The following is a 19,154-nucleotide window of genomic DNA, read 5'->3' as shown; positions in this document are numbered from 1 at the left end:
ACTATTTTACATGTAGACCAGAAATGTCACTTGCAAAAACAGTTGATATCCTTTAGTGTGTGTGTCTAGACATCCACCTGGAAGTTAATCCAAATGTTTTGTATCTTTTAAATTTTTTTTTTTTTTCCTAACAAAACAACTTGGCACTTGCATACTAATCATATTTGTTTGCTAGCCTTCCTGTGCACTATCTGTATGGCATTACTCTAACAACAATGAACTTGGGGGGAAAAAAATGAAGATTAGGGGGGGACATAGCACGCTCATTGCTTGTTCACGTTCTTTTTTTTTCCTCGTTTTTTACTCACTTTAGGATCAAACTCTATACAATGCAGCACTACATATGTGCCTTACAGGAAACGGAGAGCATCCAAGTTTGACATCCTGTAATCCATCAGACCCCTTTCAGAAGTGGATCTTTGGCCAGAATAATTAAGAATTTATAGGCCAGAAGCATTTTATTAAAAGAAAAGATCCGTTCTAAACTGTGATTATATGTAAACTGCATTTTTAAGTGATGCATACTTTAGAAAAGAAACTGTTTAAACATTTTGCATTTGTCTTATTTCAGTTGGATATAAAATGTGTCATCAGAGACTCCCTAGGAGTCTGTTATACCAAAGATGATTGAGATCCCAATTAAGAAAATAATGTTTACAATGTTTCTATGATAAGACTTTATATGTCGACCACTGATTCATGCATCCTATAGTCCTCTTTCACCTTGGGGACCATATGTATATTGTTTTTCCACATAATGTAAGTACTTCTGAAGAAGACTATTTTTCTCTGTATTGTACCAAGGAATTATTGTATACTGTCTAAAAACCAAGACACTTTATATTTTTATGCTCAATTGATTGACTTCATTTATGTTTTTTTTAATAACTTCCTTTACTCAGTGAACCTTTCTCCATATTTTTTAAGGTCCTTCACTTGAAAAATTAAATATTTGACCTTCAGGTTAAAGCCAAATAGGTTACCACACTGTGCTCAGCTTCTAGCAAGTCAGTTCTTCTTTTGTAGAAGAAAAAAATAATTCTCTCTGAAAAATGCATGTATGATTATTTTAATGGAAAAATCTACTTATTCTGATATTAATCTCCTTTTCTGTAGCCAAACTTTTTGTATAGGTTTTTTACATTTCATGAACTTTAAAATTTATGACAAAGTTCTATTGTAATAGATTCCCAAGCTGCTAAACATTAACACATTTTTTTCAGCATTTTGTTCATTATTGCTTTTAAATTACATGTTATGTAGTAAACTCTTTTTTTTCTACCCTTTAGTGATTTATGCAATGCTTACCTAACACATTTCTAATGTTATCTGTACATATTTTTTTTTGTGCAAACACTTGCATGTTGATTTTTTTTTTTTCTTATTGTTACTCTTTCCCCTTTTGAAAGGACTGACCTCAGTTTTATCAGTCCCAGTGGATCCTTGGGCTTCCTAACTATTCTGGTAACTCTTTTCATGAAACATTGTATTCTTGTATAACAAGTATACTTCAGTAGATCATATACAGGTATGACTTAAAAAATAGCCTTCCTTTGCTTAAGTATTTAAATATATATGTATTTCTTTGGTTATGTTACTGGATGCATAGTTGTTAAATATCCTTCAGTTAGTCTTCCATTGCAATCACCAGTCATGCTCATTTTCTGACTGTGATTATCTCAGGCCTTCTTTAATGAAGGTAACTCTTCTGTACAAGAAATGTGCTCTTCTGGAACAGCGATGTACGCTTACTTGAAAATGTCTACTTCAGGGTATGAATGTGAGATTAATGACCAGCCCACCCTTTAGGCGTCTAAAGTCACATAAAGCTGCACTTTAATAAGGTAAACTCTATTTCATAATAAAATTTTGTATTCTGATTTGGAAAAGACTTAATTGGTTTACAGAAATTATGGAGGCTTTACGATAACCTTAAACTTGCCTGTGTTATGAGAGGAAAATGTGTATGAAGATAAAATAAGAAGCTTCCAGGAAAGGAGGAAAGCAGCAGAATTAAGACAAGGAAAAGACTTATTGTTGCCTAGAAGTGTCAGTGTTCTTATTAAGTAGGGGTGGGAAACATCAAAGGTAAAAATGTTAGACTTTGCAGCTTGTCAAAAGAATTGTGTTGAACGTCTATACTCTATTCAAATGGAAGAAAATAAGAAATGTAATGGCAACTAGTTTAATAATTCCTTCATTATCTGAACATCAGGAAAGGTGCACATAGCAGTACAAAGTTGAGCAATAAGATTACACAAAGTTAGATGCAGCTAGTAACGGTATTTTAAGAAATACATAGTATTTCCTTTAGGTACTGTACTTGTAAGAGGAGGGGAGAGTAAGGAGAAAGTCATGACTGCCAAAGGGAAAGAAATTTCGAATTTTTAAAGTGAAGACAAATATTTGACTGTATGATCAAATATAAAGCTGAGAATAAATTTGAAGGGATGGGTATTAAAGATTGCATAGGACAAAATACACTAATATTATATTTGTCCTTTTGTCATGGTAAATAAATAATATCAATACAGATAAATGCTAATTTTTCTATAGGGTCTGGTGGATCAATGGATGATGATGTGGGGTTTTTTTTTAATTTCTAATGAGGGGAGGGAGCCTGTCTTTCATTAATTTAACAGTATCTGACTAATGAGTTCAGCTTCTGAAGACAAGCAAGAAGAAATTATTTCAATAGTGCTAAGTCATCTAAAAGACAAGTGAATAGGCAGGGACCAGCAAGAATTTGTCAGAAGCATTAACTTAAGCTGATTTCTTTTTCTGTCTTGATAAGAATCTCTTTAAGTCATGTCATGGCTTCTGTAAGGATTTTGGTGACACCTGTGAGAATACCCTATGAAGTTAAAGCTGTATGACTATCTATTCTTTAAACTGTGAGTGACATTTTAGTCTGTTATCTTAGCAATACTTTGTACAGCAGCAATACAGTCTTTCTTAGACTCCCTACTACCTGCCAGAAAAGAGAGAAGCAGATGTATAAACAGAGGAAGACATTAAGTGACTTTTTTTTTTTGTTCTGTTCTCTTCGAAGATCTGACATTAACTTCTGTGTCTACAGTCAGTATTGCACTTCCAAATATGCACATATATGTGTGTGTATATATAGGTATCATACAATTTTAGAAGAGCAATAGGAGATCTGTAAATATGATTGGAGGTTTACAAAATATATTTTAAAGTTAATTACATTTTTTTAAAATTACTTTTTCAAAATTAATTACAAAGCAGCAGTAAGAAAAATTTCAAGCAGTTCAAGAACTAGTTATTGCCCATTTTCTCTGTGCTTTTTAGCATCAGTCTTCAATCTTTCCTGAAAAGTAAAATATTTCATAGCTGTTTTTAGAGGGCAGAAGCAGGTGTTCTCCCTGGCATGACTTATTCCCTCAGCATAATTCTCTTGAGTAATTATAGTACATTCTACAATGCAGTGCTAGTTTTTCTTTACTTTGTATCTTGTATACATTTCTTTAAATATGTGGGATTACTTTAACTGAGAAATACATGAAAGAAATTGTGGACGCTGCTTCCTTTTAGAGAATAATCTCTGACATTTTGAGAATTAGCCTTATATAATCTTATGCATCTGATCAAGTTTATAATATTAGATTGAGATCTAGGGGGCTTGATTTCAGTGGCTGAGTTGTCAGAACCGGAGCCATTCCTTTGAACTTCTTGTGCACAGATCTCCTTTAGAGTTGTACTTTCTTCCAAGGCAGGCACATGTCATCTTTTCTGTATTTTAATGTATGTCCTGAATTCTTCAGGTAGGGATTTCATTGCTAAAATGTTCTATCCAAAACTGCACTTGTGTCAATAGCACAATAATATTTCAAGTAGTAGTTTAATATTATAATCTTTTTTTTTAAAAAAAAGTATTTTTATTAAAAAGCTTTACTGCATTATAGACATTAACATTTACTTTAGATTGCAGTCTTTAAAAGTTTTTGAAAAGTGTATTTTAAAAGTTAAATCTACAATATTTGATTCTGTCCTTTATAATGTAAATATCAGCTTGATTTTTATATTTTCTAAGGGGCAGTGATAATAACTTTAGCATGTCTTGTTCAGTTTCTCCTCAGTCTGAGGAAAAAATTAGTACAAGATTACAATTCTTTAAAGGAAAAAAAAAAAACACCAAACCTTTCAAAAGTAAAGCATTATCAAAGGATTGGAAACCCGAAGAGGAAAAGAAAATCAGAAGAGGAAGGAGCCAGATGGATGGGGAGAGAGCTTATTGGAAATATCATTTTTCGGGGAATGGATACAATGATTTAAAACTGTTCAGCATTCCACAGAGAGACTAAATTTACACACTGGTGTTCCCCAGGTTCAGCAAACAGAGGTAAAATCCTCTGAAAAGTGACTGTCATATTTCTGCTCTACTCTCTTCCTCATGAAAGTTTTACATGCAGGAGGTTCTGGTTGATGGGTTTTATGATGGGAAATTGCATTTTAAAATTGTTTAGATTCAGATCAACATTATATTCACACACTGAAAAGCTAGGAAATTTTTATGCAAAATAAAAAATAGAAATGCTGTATTTTCTGACAGGTACTTTATCTGTTACACAGGACAGAGAACTTGCAGGAATAAAAAGCTTGTGGGTAAGAAATAATTGTTTAATGAATAATGTTTATGATGCTAAAGTGGCATTTACTACTAAAGCCAGCAACCCTACAAAAATTTATCTCAAAGACAGACATTTCAAATATTACCCTTGTTCACTTAATATTGTAATTTTTGTAGAGGTGGGGTTTTTTTCTCTTTTTAATTTAATTTCCTCTTTTCTTACTGTAATCTATGGCTTGCATGTTAAATCATATTTTTTTCTCTCTGGGTTACGGCTCAGTGCAATACCGAAAACAAATTTTGGATAGGGTTTCAATGGAATTAAAACTTCAAATTGTGTTGTTTGGCTTTTTTTTTTAATATGAAATATCCTAATTCTCATTTGGTATTGTTTCTGCCTGCAATGGAACTAGAAGATGACTGATGTGAAATATCAACTTCTGTCACTTTATTAATAAAACTATATCTCCTGACTTCCCTTTTTAGGTCCATATTTGATCTACATTTCACACACTTAATAGTAATTATTATAGAATACTTCATTATATTATACTTAAATGATGCACATTCAAATGACTAGTTCTTAGAGTTTATTTTTTAAAAAGTGTTTCCCTTCATTAAACAGCTGAATTCTGGACTCAGTACAACCCAAAAGCAGTGATAGAAACTGGTGCGAGTAGTGTGTTGTTACTGTTAGACTGCTCCAAAGTATGCAGAAAGAGATGAGAATCAAGTAGTCCCTTTAACCTCCCAACTTTAAAATGGACATCACTGTCCCTGCCTTCTCCTCTTTACCATGAGCAATCTTAACCTTCTACCTATTTCAGGGCAAAAGGAAGCCACTGCTGTAACCAGGATGGCTTTCATGCTTGCTTATAAATACAAAGATAACCGGATTTCTAGATTCTCCGTATCTGTTTTCTCCTTAACTCTGCTGAGATGGCAAAAATAGAAGCCTGTGGCAGGTAAGACAGCTAGACAGGGTTTTGAGGACTCAACAGCCACAGATCAATACACATGTGACACTGAGGTTTTTTTGGCTCATTAGAATTTACTTTTACCTTGCTTTTCTGAATATCTTTCATAAAATTTCTGCTGGAAATGCCCATTTTTATTTCTGAAACAATTATTTTGAAATCAATCAGACATCATCTGTGGTTCTGGTTCCCCAGAGTTCCTTGACCTGATTTCTGCACTTGCAGGGTGTCTAGATCATTTAAGACCACCCACTGAAGTGGTGAAAGATATCAAGACCTCTATCCCTAGCTAGCATAGTTAATGGGATTGCTCTGCTAGATCTTAAAAATCTCGGCTCTCTCACATATATGGTGAATTAGCAAGAACCATCAGTTCTTCCTACTGATGTTTCACTGAATGGTCTCTGAAGCCAGTACAATTTCTGTAAAAAAATGCTTTGGTTTTTAATAAATCATTATTTTTTTCTCTTTCTTGTTGTTCTTGATCAACTTTAGCTATTGGTGAGGACAGCTGCAGAAGAAAGGTATGTTAAACCTAGCAGGTGTTAACTCGTGTATAAGGAAGAGAAAATAATTTTCTGTCACATTCGAATCTCAAGAAAAAAGGGGCCTTCTGCCCATGTGATAGAAAGAAAAAACAGATGGAATCTGAAGGACAGGAACATAACATTAGAAAGCAGTGACAAAGGCAGAAAGCTGGGTGGTTAAGTTAAGGACTGAGTGGCCTTGGAACAGTAACTATGAGAAATGCTAGATGGGAAGAAGACATGTGGGAGGACAAGCAAGGAAAGTAGGGGACAGGTTCCTCTAGGAGCGAGTGTGAGACAGCAGTGCAAGTGAAGGGCAGTGAGAGTTTGAGGAAAAGCTGGAAAAGAAGTGAAACAGTAAGGAATGTGAGATCTGTGGCGGGAAGAGTATTGTCAGAAATGTCATTCACATGGGACATATAGGCGGGCACTTTAAGGAAGAGCTTCAAGGTCAGAATGATGTACTGCTGCCGTTTCTTAATGATGACTTTTGGAGTGCCTCAGTACCTCCCAGATTACATAGGGCTGAGAAGTCTTGGCTAAACCTTCTATGCTTCAAACATGCAGTGCAGTCAGGAAAAAGGTAAGTGGCCAACAAGGGGTATGCTATCAGAGAACTCATCACATGCCTTATGACTGGTAACTGGTCCATTGACAGGCTGCTAGCTACTGGGTCTGCTGCCAAGGAAGACAATTATACATGGTTTTGTCACTTGATGTTGGTATAATTGCTTCTAAAACCTGCTCAGTAAAAAATAACATTTGTCCATATGGATTACCTTGCATCTAAACAAAAAATATTTGCTTTAGTATCAACCCTTGCTTTGATATTAAATGATTTCTATGCGATATTAAGATCTGTAATTTAACAGTAGTTCACAATGACACAGCACAGTTACCTAAATGGTGAACTGTGCTTCTCTACACCCAGGAAACATGAACTGAATATATTTGCTTGACTGTTAAACCAAGAGCTCCTGTGTCGCTTTTCAAAAGGGACTGGAATGTGTAACGAGAGGGCAAAGCAAGCTAGCAAGCTCAGGGTGAATCATGGCTACTACCTCCTGTCTAGGTAACTGCAAATTAAGAGCTGAAGGCCCTATTGACATATTCAAGGTCTGTGGTTAAAATGTAGACTTGCAGTATTTTTGCTGGCTGTATAACAAAAATTGGTTTCTGTGGGTTGGCTGGACCTACCTAAATGCTAGGCTTCTGCTTGCGCTCTGCCATGAGCAGAGCCTAGTTGTTGGCAGCAGCTTGGAGCAACAAAGATGGGGTTTGGGCAAAAATGGAGCCATGCAAAAAGGCCAAGCGAGCTGAGGGGCAGCCTGTGAAAGGGAAGAGGCAGAGGTGTCACCAAAAAGGTAATGTGCAGCTCCAGTGTGCATTTAAAATACTTGCTTGGGACTGGAGTCAAAAGCCCAAGGGAAATGCTAGAAGAAATAGACCTAAAAATGCTTTTTGTAGAGTGATTCCTAGTACAAGAACTTTTCTGCAAAGGCTGGTTTGCCATTATGCACAGCTTGTAGCACTCAAACCCATCTAACGCAAATGTGGAAATAAAAAGGGTTTCTGCAGTCTGCTTACATAGTGCATTTTGTGATGTGCATATAAAACTAAGCCATACAAACAATTTTTTTTGTTTGTTTGTGTTTTGGGTTTTTTTGTTACCAGTATGGCTCAGCAAGCCCGGGAGCGACACTGTTAATCATAGTTCGTGGAAATGCCAAAAGCAGTCCGCTAGCAGATGTTACTCTATTCCATTCTGTGTAACTCCTAGCAAATGCTACCTTAAATCCTGTGAGATCTTTTTTTTTATATATATATAAAATCTAGAGAACATCTGATTTTTATCAGTTTTTTAAATACAAATAATTTAGCCATCTGTAATTTGGCATTAATGCACACTTAAGGACAACTTACCTTTTACAAATGTACACCTCAATTTTAATAAATATCAGAGTAAAAAGATGGCAGAGACCTGTGACTGTTAATTATTTCCATAATGAAGCAATGTTGAGCAGCAGTTTTCAAAATAATTAAGCAGTTGTCCTGAAACTATGCCTTATATACCATTATAGCCACTGAAATTATTTGTTGTATAAAATTACTGCAAATTGTCCACCAGAGAGAGCTGTTGCAAAATTTTTTCCAACAGCTGTTGAAAATGATTCTTGCATTGACCTATAACCAAAATTATTAAATTCACCATGATAGATGCAGATGAATCCTGTAGTTTATTCAGTTGACCAAAGCAAAGCATAGGCAATAGTGTCATTAAAGGGCAAATGGATATACCTAACAAGGCAGTTTTGTTCATTTCTTAAACATCTATATGTTGATTAAATTAAAAAAAACCAAAACAAAAAAAAAAAAAAAAACACCACCACCACACAAAAAATCCACAACACAAAAAAAAAAAACCCCACCCAACTGAAACTGTTTCTCCTTAGGCTATCAGACTATGAGGAATGGGAGAAATGCTTGAAATTTCACAGAGCATCTTCAGCAGCTCTGCGGGTCTGGGGAAGGAGGTGCCGTACTAATTCTGGCTCTGTTAACATGAGAGAGGAATGTCTAGAGACTGCGGAACAGAAATAAGATGCACAGTGCACTGGCAGCCATGATGTAACGTAGAAACCTGTTTTACTTCATTGCAAACAAATGGACAATATATATTGTACAATATAGAATAAAAATACAGCTGATACAAGTGCCACTAATTAACAAAAAAAAAAAAAAACCCTAATGTTAAGACTTAAAAATGCTCATTTTTGGAATATATACACTGCAGTAATAAGCCACAATAAATACATCAAATTCCGTATCATTCATAATTAATACCAAAATATAAATACAGAAGAATACAGTTAATTAGAATAAATTATTACAACATAAGGTCTAGGTTAAGTTCCGTTGAATATTATTGTAGCTTATATTACCCTTTGGCATCTTTGATGTTATAACTTGTTTTAAAAAAAGAAAGGAAATTAAGGAAATGTGTAGCTCATGAAGCTTAATATTATTTGTGTGTACAGATTTGAAGATGAACTTTCTTTCCCTTCACTTCTTCAAACAGTTTAAAAGCAGCAGTCCAATTAAATATCTTGCTTTACTGTTGAGATCTCCATAATTTTAGTATGCAAGATCATCTGTAATGGAAAATGTTAGGTACTTACTTAACATATCTATTTTTCTCAAAAATTAGTAAAAAGTTAAAAGTAATATACAAATTTTAAGCCAATGGCTGCAATTACACCACAATTTTACTAGTCCCCTTTGAATGGATTACATGTTTGAAAGAATATCAACTTAAGTAAGTGCTTTAGAATCAATGCCATGGTGTATTATTTACCACTTGCCAACAAAAATTTCAAAAGCAATTTTATATTCTTATGGGGAAAAATATATATACACACACACACACACAGAGAGAGAGAGAGAGATGAACCTCCTAAAAGACAAGGCTGGACTAGACTGTGTAAATGTTATGCAGTTTGTATTTGTTAAAACACTTTAAACATTAAAAATGTTATGTGTTGATTTTTGTTTGTGTTTTTTACAAAATTGCTATTAGCTGTAGATGGAAACAAATAAAAATAACCACTTGCTATGTTTTATGTTAACAGGTATTAACCAGTACATTTGTATTTATTAATTAATAATTAATTTTATTTGTAAAAGGTTATTACTCCAGAATGCAATTTAACTGAAAAGATCAACTTCCACTAACACAATATTACAGGCTGAGGCTCTTAGGAATGGAATTGTAATCTACAGACTTTGACTATTTTTGCACGGTTAAATGTCTAGCACTTATTTTACATCAAACACTTTTTAAACATGTTTCACAAACTACACTTCAGACGTATTTCCATAGAAGTGCCTACAATCAGTGAATTAAAGAAGGGCTCAGTTGTTCAGCATTGTTTACATGGGCATTGTTATGGGAGAACTGAAGTGGTATTTGTGTGAAATGCTCTGAAAAAACAGCATGCTTGCTTCTGGTTTTGTTTTACGAGAACCAGCTGCCAGTGCACACAAGGATGCAATCTTTTCAGGAAGCTGAAAAGTTGGGCTCCATCTGTGTATCGCACTCAAACTGACGGCTGGTTCTTTACAGTGATCTCCCAGTACTCTAGCAAGGCTGACCTTCACCCAGAATCCAACCCAAAATTTCATTCTTAAGAACAGCTTTTAAAAGTTTAAGATGGAGAAATCTAACAGAATTAGCTTCCATAATGTATTAAGTCTCATTTGAAAAATCCCAAGCTAAAATGCTAATAAAATGGACACCTATTTCTTCCCGGCTTTTAAAAAGTGTCTCTTGTTAGCTGAGACATAGGTTACATGAAAACACGTGCCTGGGGGCAGAGTTAGTTACCTAAAATGATATTGAACATGACTTTGCAGTTGACATACATAGGCAAAGAAAAGATGTGGTGGCAATGCTTCTAGGGTGTTCCTTTGCTTTGTAGTTTTTACCCCATGCTTTTGGATAAGGCTTTTATTTAATGTCCCCTGTATACAACTGGTATGGAAAAATGACATTTCCTGTTTGCACCGAGTTCATGTTTGTTTTAAAATATATTAAATAACAGAATTCATATTATGATCTAACATAACCAAGCTTGCAGTGAACACGCAAATACTTTTCCATCCTTGCTCTGAGGATATCTTTATTTCCTTTTTTCCTTCCTTTTTTTTTTCATACATAATGTTTTCTTTTGCCCTTTAGAAGAAAAGTAAATGTCCTCATCAATCATCTACCTCATCTTCATCCTTCTTTTGTTCTAACTTGCCCTTTCTATCCTCCCTTTGCTTACTCCAGGGTGTATCCACCCATGCCTCAAGATAAAGGATTATCTTGAGCCTGGTGTTACAACAGTGGTGTTTCATTTTTATCTTCCACCATTTTCCCTGTCCATCAAGAAAAGCTAATCCCAGTCTTCGTAGCTTGTTGGAAAAGTGCACAGTTAGAGAAGACCATATACATGAGGCAAACTTATTTTGACTTTGTTCTATTTGACATTAATTCATAAAATATCTAAGTAAAACACAAGTGTCATTGCTAAAATCCAAATTAAGATAATTGAGTAAATAAATTAAGTTTGCCTTCTGAATTTTTGTTTTGTCCCCCTCCCCTCTGTGCCTTGAAGGACTATCATCTGCTCAATTGAGTAGCAGCAATACAGGGCATCATGAATACAGTTCTCCAAGCAGTGGGACCTTCCAAGTAGCAGGTATCCTCCTAACCATAAAGACTATACAGCAGTAGAGCAATAAATGTTTTAACTTTTCAAGATCTAATTCACTTCTATTTTATAAAAGGGTGGATTTATTATTTATTACTTATATTAGGAAAAAAACCACACACATAACTGTATTTTGAAGGAAACTTCTTGTTCCCCTAAATGATGGGTTTTCTGCTTTCCCTAATCTTGGATTTTCATCCTGTATTGGCCTGTGCTGTACCAAGAACGCCACTGTTCCCCTGGATCTATGTACCTCAGGGGACGAGGATCCACCACCATCCCTCTGCAGCCTGTGGGGTAGGTTTCCTTCCTGTTTGTTTGTATGTACGTAAAGGGAGAGTCTATAGACCCCCACAGGGCTTTCCTCCCTCATGACTCTCACATTCAGAGCCAATGGGGGACTATTTTTCACCACAATCTATCTACATGCTAATGTTAAGTGAAAATGAAATGAACTTTCAGCAAAATAAAGGATAGATAGCATAGAAGACACCAGAGGTGCCCTTGTGCTCAATTTTAATGAAAAGCCTTACTGTTACAACAGACCTTTCCCAGACACTGAGATGAAGGGAGGAAGGAATTAAAAAGAAAAGACTGAGGCTGCAAAACAGATGTTTCATGAATTGGATGTTCTTATAAAAAGTAAAGTCTTGGTATGAGCCATTAGGGTAGCAGAAAGTTCTCAAGGATGTTACAACTTTCCTCCTGAAATGAAAACAATACTCTGGTACATTTATTATCAAGAAAATGAAAAGCTGCCTCTGATTTAGGAGGGGAAAGAGACTGAACAGAGAGCACTTATGAAGAACTCAAGCGTGTGTTCACTAAGACATCTTTACAACTAAATTGCACTTGTTCATCACTTCACAACGTTCGTGCTTTGGATTTCACACTTCTAGGAGAAAATGGACAATTAATAATTTGCACATGGACAGCGACTACAGAGAACAGCAAAATTAAGTAATAATTAAAATAAATTTGGAAACACTGAATAGGCAAATGTTGACATTTCTCATACTAAGGAACATGTTAAACAACTACTCTGTTTTGAAAATAACAGTAGCTTTCTACTATTTTAGAAAAATAGTAATCAGATTTAATATTTTAGAAATAAATTCTATAGAATATATTCTCTGAGTTAATTCTAGTTTTTCTAAATATTTTACATCAAATGTTCTGCAACCATAACAAAGTAGATGATTGATAGACTTACTCTTTAGCCTAAGTGGGAAAGCGTAACACCTCTAAACACCTAAGGACTTCCCATATCATCCCCTTCTGTCCCCTGCTCTGACGGCTTCAGGAAATTAAACAATTGGCACAATGAACATGAGTTTATACAACTCATGAGCTGTAACATGGGAGTTTCTTATTTAGCAAATGCCTTTTAAAACAATATCATGGGTCTCTCTTGCTTTAGCTCTGAGTAAGGGCACCTGCTTCACACAGGAGCAGCCTAGCCAAGGAGTTTCAACTGAGAGAATTCAGCTGGCAAAAGACAACAATGTGCAGAGGAATAAGACTGCCTGTTGCTGCCAAGGTCGGTGCTGCAGGCAAACTACAATCTTGCTGCTCAAATGTTAAGCACTTGACAGGTAAATGTTGTATATGCAACACAGCTTTTATTCTCATTTTCACTGTGAAATTTATTATTAAACTTTTGCTCATTAACCCGGCCATGGAAAGGAGAGCTTGCTTTTGCCATGTTTCATGTTAGTGATAAAATTTCTGTTAACTTCTGAGCTGGATTGGGCTTTATTGGGAAAGTTGACTTAGTTTGCAGCACAAAAAGTTAGTTATGATGCCAAAAAAAGAGGGGGAAAAAGCAGTATTTTGCCTGTTCTATAGAATAATTTTATCAGAGTATCTCCAAACACTTTACAAACCAGCCCACAAAGAACGGCAGTGACAAAGCAGGACAACAGCAAAGCCAACAGAACCCAGGTCTCCTGTCTGAGCCAAATACTCTCTATCCAGTACACCACATTTCTATCAAAGAGTCAGGAATATCTGAAATATTAAAAAAAACATAATACATGTTCTCTTTTGCATACAAAGGTATTATCTACAATCTTTAACAAGCTAGCTGTTTTTCGTGGAGTTATCCTTCCAGTTGTGCGCCAGGGAATGCTACATGATCAGTTTGGTAGCATGTTTACTGAAACACAACACCCAGGTAAGATTAGAAACTGGATCTGAATCGTTCGCAATCCAGTGAGTAACACCACCATGAACACTACATGCAACTTCTGCAGAACGCAGACAAAAGGCAGGATGGCATTGTGAACTGGCTCAGTTAACAGACCAGCAAGCAGGCTGAACCCTATCTACAGCAAGTCTTGGTTACGATGATAGTGTAATGAATGGCCTTAAAAATAAATAAATGTTAACTCCATTTATTATTCACTAGTGGGAATGTATGTAAATGAAACAGCAAAACTTCACAAATCTAGAAATTTCTCACCTATATGGCATACAGCTCATCAAATAATTTATTTTTTTTTTACAAAAAAGGAAAGAAATATTAGAAACTTTTTCCGACCAGCTTTTAATTTTTTAAAAGATATTCCAGTGGGCATGAGTTATAGCTCTTAGGAAACAATTGCAATTGCTGCAATTTGGCCAGAAAAGTTCTAATTTTACATCTAACATCAGTTAAAACTTTATATATAAACTTTAACAACGCTTTTTTTTCTAAGAGAGACAAAGTCCACATTAGAGGCAAAAAGGCATCCAGCTTTAGGTGCTGTTCCAGTGATCTGTGTGAAGACTCTGTTTAACAGAGGGAAATGCTTTGGTTATGACTCATTTGTCTGAACCACACAGTATAATCATAAACTATCTACCAACTTACTACCTGGCTTCTTAGACGTGATTATCAGTAGCCAGATATCTTGGGAAATAAAGCTGATACAACTATCAGTAAACTAAACATTTCCACAAGTGACAAAACTGTGTCAATACAGAAACAAATAACTGCTGTTTCTCATTTAGTAACATAATCCTTCCATCACGCAGAAATAAGCTTACCCAAAATGAAAGGGCTGGTTATCAACATGAATATTAACCAACAGGGAAATGAGACACATCAAATATTATCATATACTAGCTCAGAAAATAACATTAAAACATTTTCTATCTCATGATTTAAGTTTATTCTTCCTTATATGCAGAGTACCTTCTTCTTCTAAACAAAACATCAAAATCTGCTCAAGGGAATCTTGACTGTCACCTGATTTCTAGAGCCTGCTCTAGATTTCACAGTTAAATTAGCCCATGTGTTTCATCAGGGCTGTGACTATTTATTTTCTTTTCACTCTAGTCAACTTATCCATGCTAGAAAAGGCCTTACCTTTGTGTTGGCTAGTATGAAATTGTTTGGGGAACAGGTTTATCCTGTTTCGGGGTTTTTTTCCTCAGTGTGAGTTTATCTCTGTTCAAAGGTTTGTTGGTATTATTAGTATAGCTACCAGGAAATCTCCATGAATTATAAACAGACTTGACTTTGTCACTTGTTGCAAGACCTAAACAAGATTTGTCTACTCTGTATCCCGAGATCAAATCTTCATCACAAAACATCAGATTGAATCTAAAGAAAGGTATTACTATCTACATTATTACCAAGTAGTTAAGAATATTTTTTCAACATAAAGCTTTATTCTGCACATTTTTCTTTGTGACTCTCAGGAATTAGCTACTTCAAACAAGGGAAAAATAGCATTGCGCAAGTTCTTTAAACAGTCACTGTCTTCTCTCCCCTATCACAAGCTACTGCTCATCGTCCTGTGCTGCAAGCTTTGGAGAACTTAGCTGTATTCACCCCTGATGCCCCAGTGGCATGGAACAGATACATCTAAGGACTCAGAAGTTCATACAGATGCTATATGAAGAAGGCCTAGGGTCTGAAGCCTGTGCCAATGGAAATATTAAATAACCATCATCTTAGTATTTTAAAGCTAGCTGACATATATTTTATAAAGTTAATCACTTACTGTGCTTGCTAATATTATTAAAGATATTTTTCATGTGAAAGCACAGGGGCTAAGAAAATACTTTCTTATTGCTCAGTAAGGGGGTGAATAATGAAACAAAATATTTCATTTAACTTTCCCCTGAGAGAAATACCCTGGTAAAGTTTGCATGATCCTCCAAAACACTCTGAGGTTAAAAAGCTGCTACTGATTCACAGCTACTGTCCCAGCTCAAGTAGAAGGGATTTGTGCTTTTGGTGCTGGTGTTGAGTGAGAGTGCCAGACTTAAGTCTGCTGTTATCACAAGATGCCTAGATACAGAGATTTGTTATATTTGCCCACAGAATATCTCGAACAGAATAATACCACTCTTAGATGTAGAACTTTATGAACTAACATGTTCCTCTTTAAAAATAATGGAACTGGAGAATACATGCGCTTACCTGGCTGCTCAGCCTGTAGAGAAAGGGACTGGAACATTCTGTGACTACGAGGAACAGAGGCTACGGAACTGCTGCGCCAGATCACCGAGATGACTGCCCGTTACCGGGAGATGGAATACATCGCAAGTGTGGAATCTGGTCCTCAGAGGACTAGGAGTTTTCAATGTAGGTCACATAAAACATGTAGGACTTCTTGTGGAAACAAGTAAATAAAAAGCCTTTCCAGCTACTACACGGAGTAAAAATGTTTTGCTAATTTATCATAAAAATGAGAAATCACTTTGCCCAGATTTCATATAAAAACAACTAAGCTTATTTTTTTAAAAAGCATATTTTAAATCCGGCAGTTTTTCTACTGGAGTACTGTACATGATGTTTTAAAGAGCTTCTAACCAGAAGAGTCACTGTTACAGAGCTAAAACTTACACTTGTGTTTACATGCATACTGTTAACCATCTAGATTTGACACAAATAAAAACTAAGATGCTTATCCTTATTTTGACAAACAAGATAGGTCTACAGTTCAACTCATTTGATGTATAACAAATAAAATGTCAGTATTAGAAGAAAAAAAAAATGTTAAAATAGATTTTGAAATAAAAATAAGGCAGTGCAGAATTACCAGTGTGGAGAAAAGTTCTTATATCTCCTTTTCTAGAAGAAAGTAAGGTTGGTTGATAAACTAAAGGCCGAGATTCAGCAGGTATTTTAATTCCCATTTCATTTAAAAACAAATGGAGTACAAGGTAACAGATATCCATATGATACACGTGCTGTTTTGCTTGCAAACTTTAGCAGATATAAAATTTCTGAGGCAGTGTTTCCTCACTGAATCGAGTGGTTCCTAATTAGATCAAATGACTCTGAAATCTGAGCTATGATCAGAAGTCCACAAAAGCCAGACTGATATTTCATAAAAACTGTGACATATTTAGGAAAGCTAGACACTTCCACACTTTTTTTCCATGCTTCATTTAAACTTTGATCAGCAAGACTCTGCTTTTATAAATTACCTACTGCCATACTCATTAACTGGCTTGGGGAAAAAAAATGCGCAGGTTTTGTTACAATGATTTTTAAGATCTTACATACACCTCAGAGTCTGGAGCTAAGGCATTTCTCCAAAATAGTTCACAGTTCCCGCAGTTAATACAGTACTGCAAAATGGCACTAAAGTGCATCAGTATCTGAATGTTTGTTGGGCTCAAAGGTGCTGTGCAGGCTTAAGATACTGCTTTGCCATTACATACAGGACCATTTCTCTTTGGGGAGGGGATACTAGTTCTTGAACGCCACTGACTTTAATTCTAACGGAGGATTGTCTGCCTTTCACCTTTCCAGTAAACGTTCAACGTTCCCTTTCTGACTCTTCTGTTTGTCAGGAACAGTAAAAGAGAAAACTGTACACTCTAAAATACGTTTCAAGACAATTTACCAGAAACGTTATTTTAAAAAAAAAAAAAAATATGAAAGGAAGAATACAAGGTACTCCAGATGAACAGAGGACATGCTCTTTGTAACTAGCTATGGATGTTCTGCTCAAATGAGCGTGCTGTTCATTTTTATCAAAACATGAGTACTAAACTACCATAAATAAATTACATACAGTACAGGACAATTAAAACTTTTTTGTACAGTAGTTACGTTTACATTAAACTTACCATCTTTTCAGATATGTTGAAAATTAGGACTCTAAACATGATTATTTCAAAGTATCATTTTTAACAATCTTGCACAGGCCCGACAATCAAAAAACCAAAGCTTTGATTCAGATAGCATGGCAGGTTTCACACACTTTAATAGGTAGGCTACTTTGAAATATGTTTGGTGTGTTTTTTACTTACGTGTTTTACTTTTATCAAAAGACAGTTTGATTATTTTTATTCAAATCTTTACATGAATGTTTTTGTGCAATACCACTGCCAGCGTAGCTTGAGAAAACAAAATGTGTCTGGAATACTGACTATAGTCCAAGTGTAGTCTACCTCTTAAAAAAGTAAGATTCTAGGAAATCCAATGTGAGTGCATTTTAATACAGGAAGTCAGTCCTAGAATAATTTTAATATTAAACAGGTACTGTTTCTACCACTGGTGATTTGATGCACTCTTCGTGCAGTCTGCTCTTTTCTGGGAGGCTTAGTGAATTCTCAGCAGGGTGCTCTTGTACACGACTGTCGCCATTCAAAGCTGAAACAAACCCGTCTTGAGAAGGACCTTTCAAGTATGAGTGAAATTCCACTTGAGGGTGACTTGGCCTATGCTCAGTGTATAAAGTGTTACATGGAGCATTGCTATCACCTTCAGAAGACGAGCAGCAAACAATCACTGAGGGGTTTGCAGAAGGGTACTGAGGGCTGCTAAAAGCTTCCTCTGATTGCCGTGTGTAGTCAACAAACTGTTCTGAAGTCATGTTGTAAGGCACCAGAGAAAGACTACTGTTCTTGACAGCATCCCTTTCTGAGTACGTCTCACCAATCTGGCTAGCAGTGCCAGCAACGTGGTTCTCTATTTGGTAATACAGATTTGAAGAGTTAGTATAGTACGAGGCATTTTTAGAGTGGTTTTCATGCACAGCAGTTCCATCAGAGTAGCAAAGGACAGAAGGAAGAGGCACCATATCAGCATGGGAGCCCATGCTTTCTACAAAATCATCTGCTTTTTCTTCCTCCTCATCTTCCTCCTCATCTTCCTCTTCCTCTTCATCATCATCTGATTCACTAGGGGCTAAACTCTGTGTGCTAGAATCTGTAACTCCACTACAAAAGCTACTCCCATCTTCCTCCTCCTCCTCTTCCCCTGGGCAGTCCAAGTCCTCAGCTGACTGAGAACGCATAACAGCAGTCGAAGGTTCAGTTTCAATCTCAAAATTTTCTGCAATTGAATATTCAGCTGGATGGGGTCCTGGACCCATAGAACTAGTGTGTGCACTTATCTCACCGTGGCAGCCATTTAGTGCCGGGACTTGCTGCTCTCTATTTTTCTCCAATTCAAGTTTCATTATTGTGTGCAAAAAGTGAGTCCGTACACGGATAGGGTTAAATTCAATTCTGCCTGCTGTATTGCTACACCCTTCTTTAGTGCAACCGCATGGAAAAGACATACGATCCACCTTTTAAAAAAAAGAATAAAGATTAACAATATGTAGCATAAGCCTGGTGATATGACAGTATCCAGACAGCCTAGAGAAATACAACAGTAAAGTGGGATTCATCACGGCAAAAGCATTACCAGAGAGAGCCTTAAAATTTGATAAAAATCATGGAAACTAGAAACCTATTGAAACAAAATGAATTATTCATAAAAACCTTTATAAAGTTGCTAGTGGAGACACCTGACCATGGAAAGTAGGAATAAAAACTCTAAGTATATTTTAAAAGTCAGTCAGTGTCA

General features: G+C 35.8%; 2 protein-coding genes across 3 annotated transcripts in view; one reads left to right on the top strand and one right to left on the bottom strand.

Moving 5' to 3' along the window:
- GALNT3 (polypeptide N-acetylgalactosaminyltransferase 3) overlaps positions 1 to 19,154 on the top strand; it is a 167,290-nt gene that overhangs the window by 19,790 nt on the left and 128,346 nt on the right. The window contains exon 11 of one of the 2 annotated variants that reach the window (XR_015258922.1): positions 314 to 2,341. Coding sequence is in view for 1 of the 2 variants with exons in the window: in XM_086750966.1 (XP_086607092.1) it covers positions 314 to 436 (123 nt within the window). In the remaining variant the exon portion in view is untranslated. Of the gene's footprint in view, positions 1 to 313; positions 3,483 to 19,154 lie in introns of those variants that run through there. The other variant, XM_086750966.1, reaches the window with a different exon arrangement.
- CSRNP3 (cysteine and serine rich nuclear protein 3) overlaps positions 8,718 to 19,154 on the bottom strand; it is a 29,034-nt gene continuing 18,597 nt past the window's right edge. Inside the window, exons 4-5 of the mRNA XM_010119202.2 lie at positions 15,765 to 18,873; positions 8,718 to 9,247 (exon numbers count right to left, since the gene is read on the bottom strand). Coding sequence (XP_010117504.2) covers positions 17,830 to 18,873 — 1,044 coding nt within the window. The 3' untranslated portion in view covers positions 8,718 to 9,247; positions 15,765 to 17,829. The remainder of the gene's footprint in view (positions 9,248 to 15,764; positions 18,874 to 19,154) is intronic.

This window comes from Chlamydotis macqueenii, chromosome 6, assembly GCF_036417535.1.
Source record: "Chlamydotis macqueenii isolate bChlMac1 chromosome 6, bChlMac1.mat, whole genome shotgun sequence".
Classification (NCBI taxonomy): Eukaryota; Metazoa; Chordata; class Aves; order Otidiformes; family Otididae; genus Chlamydotis; species Chlamydotis macqueenii.
The sequence above is the reverse complement of the archived record's forward strand: the minus strand, read 5'-3'. Positions and strand labels throughout refer to the sequence as shown.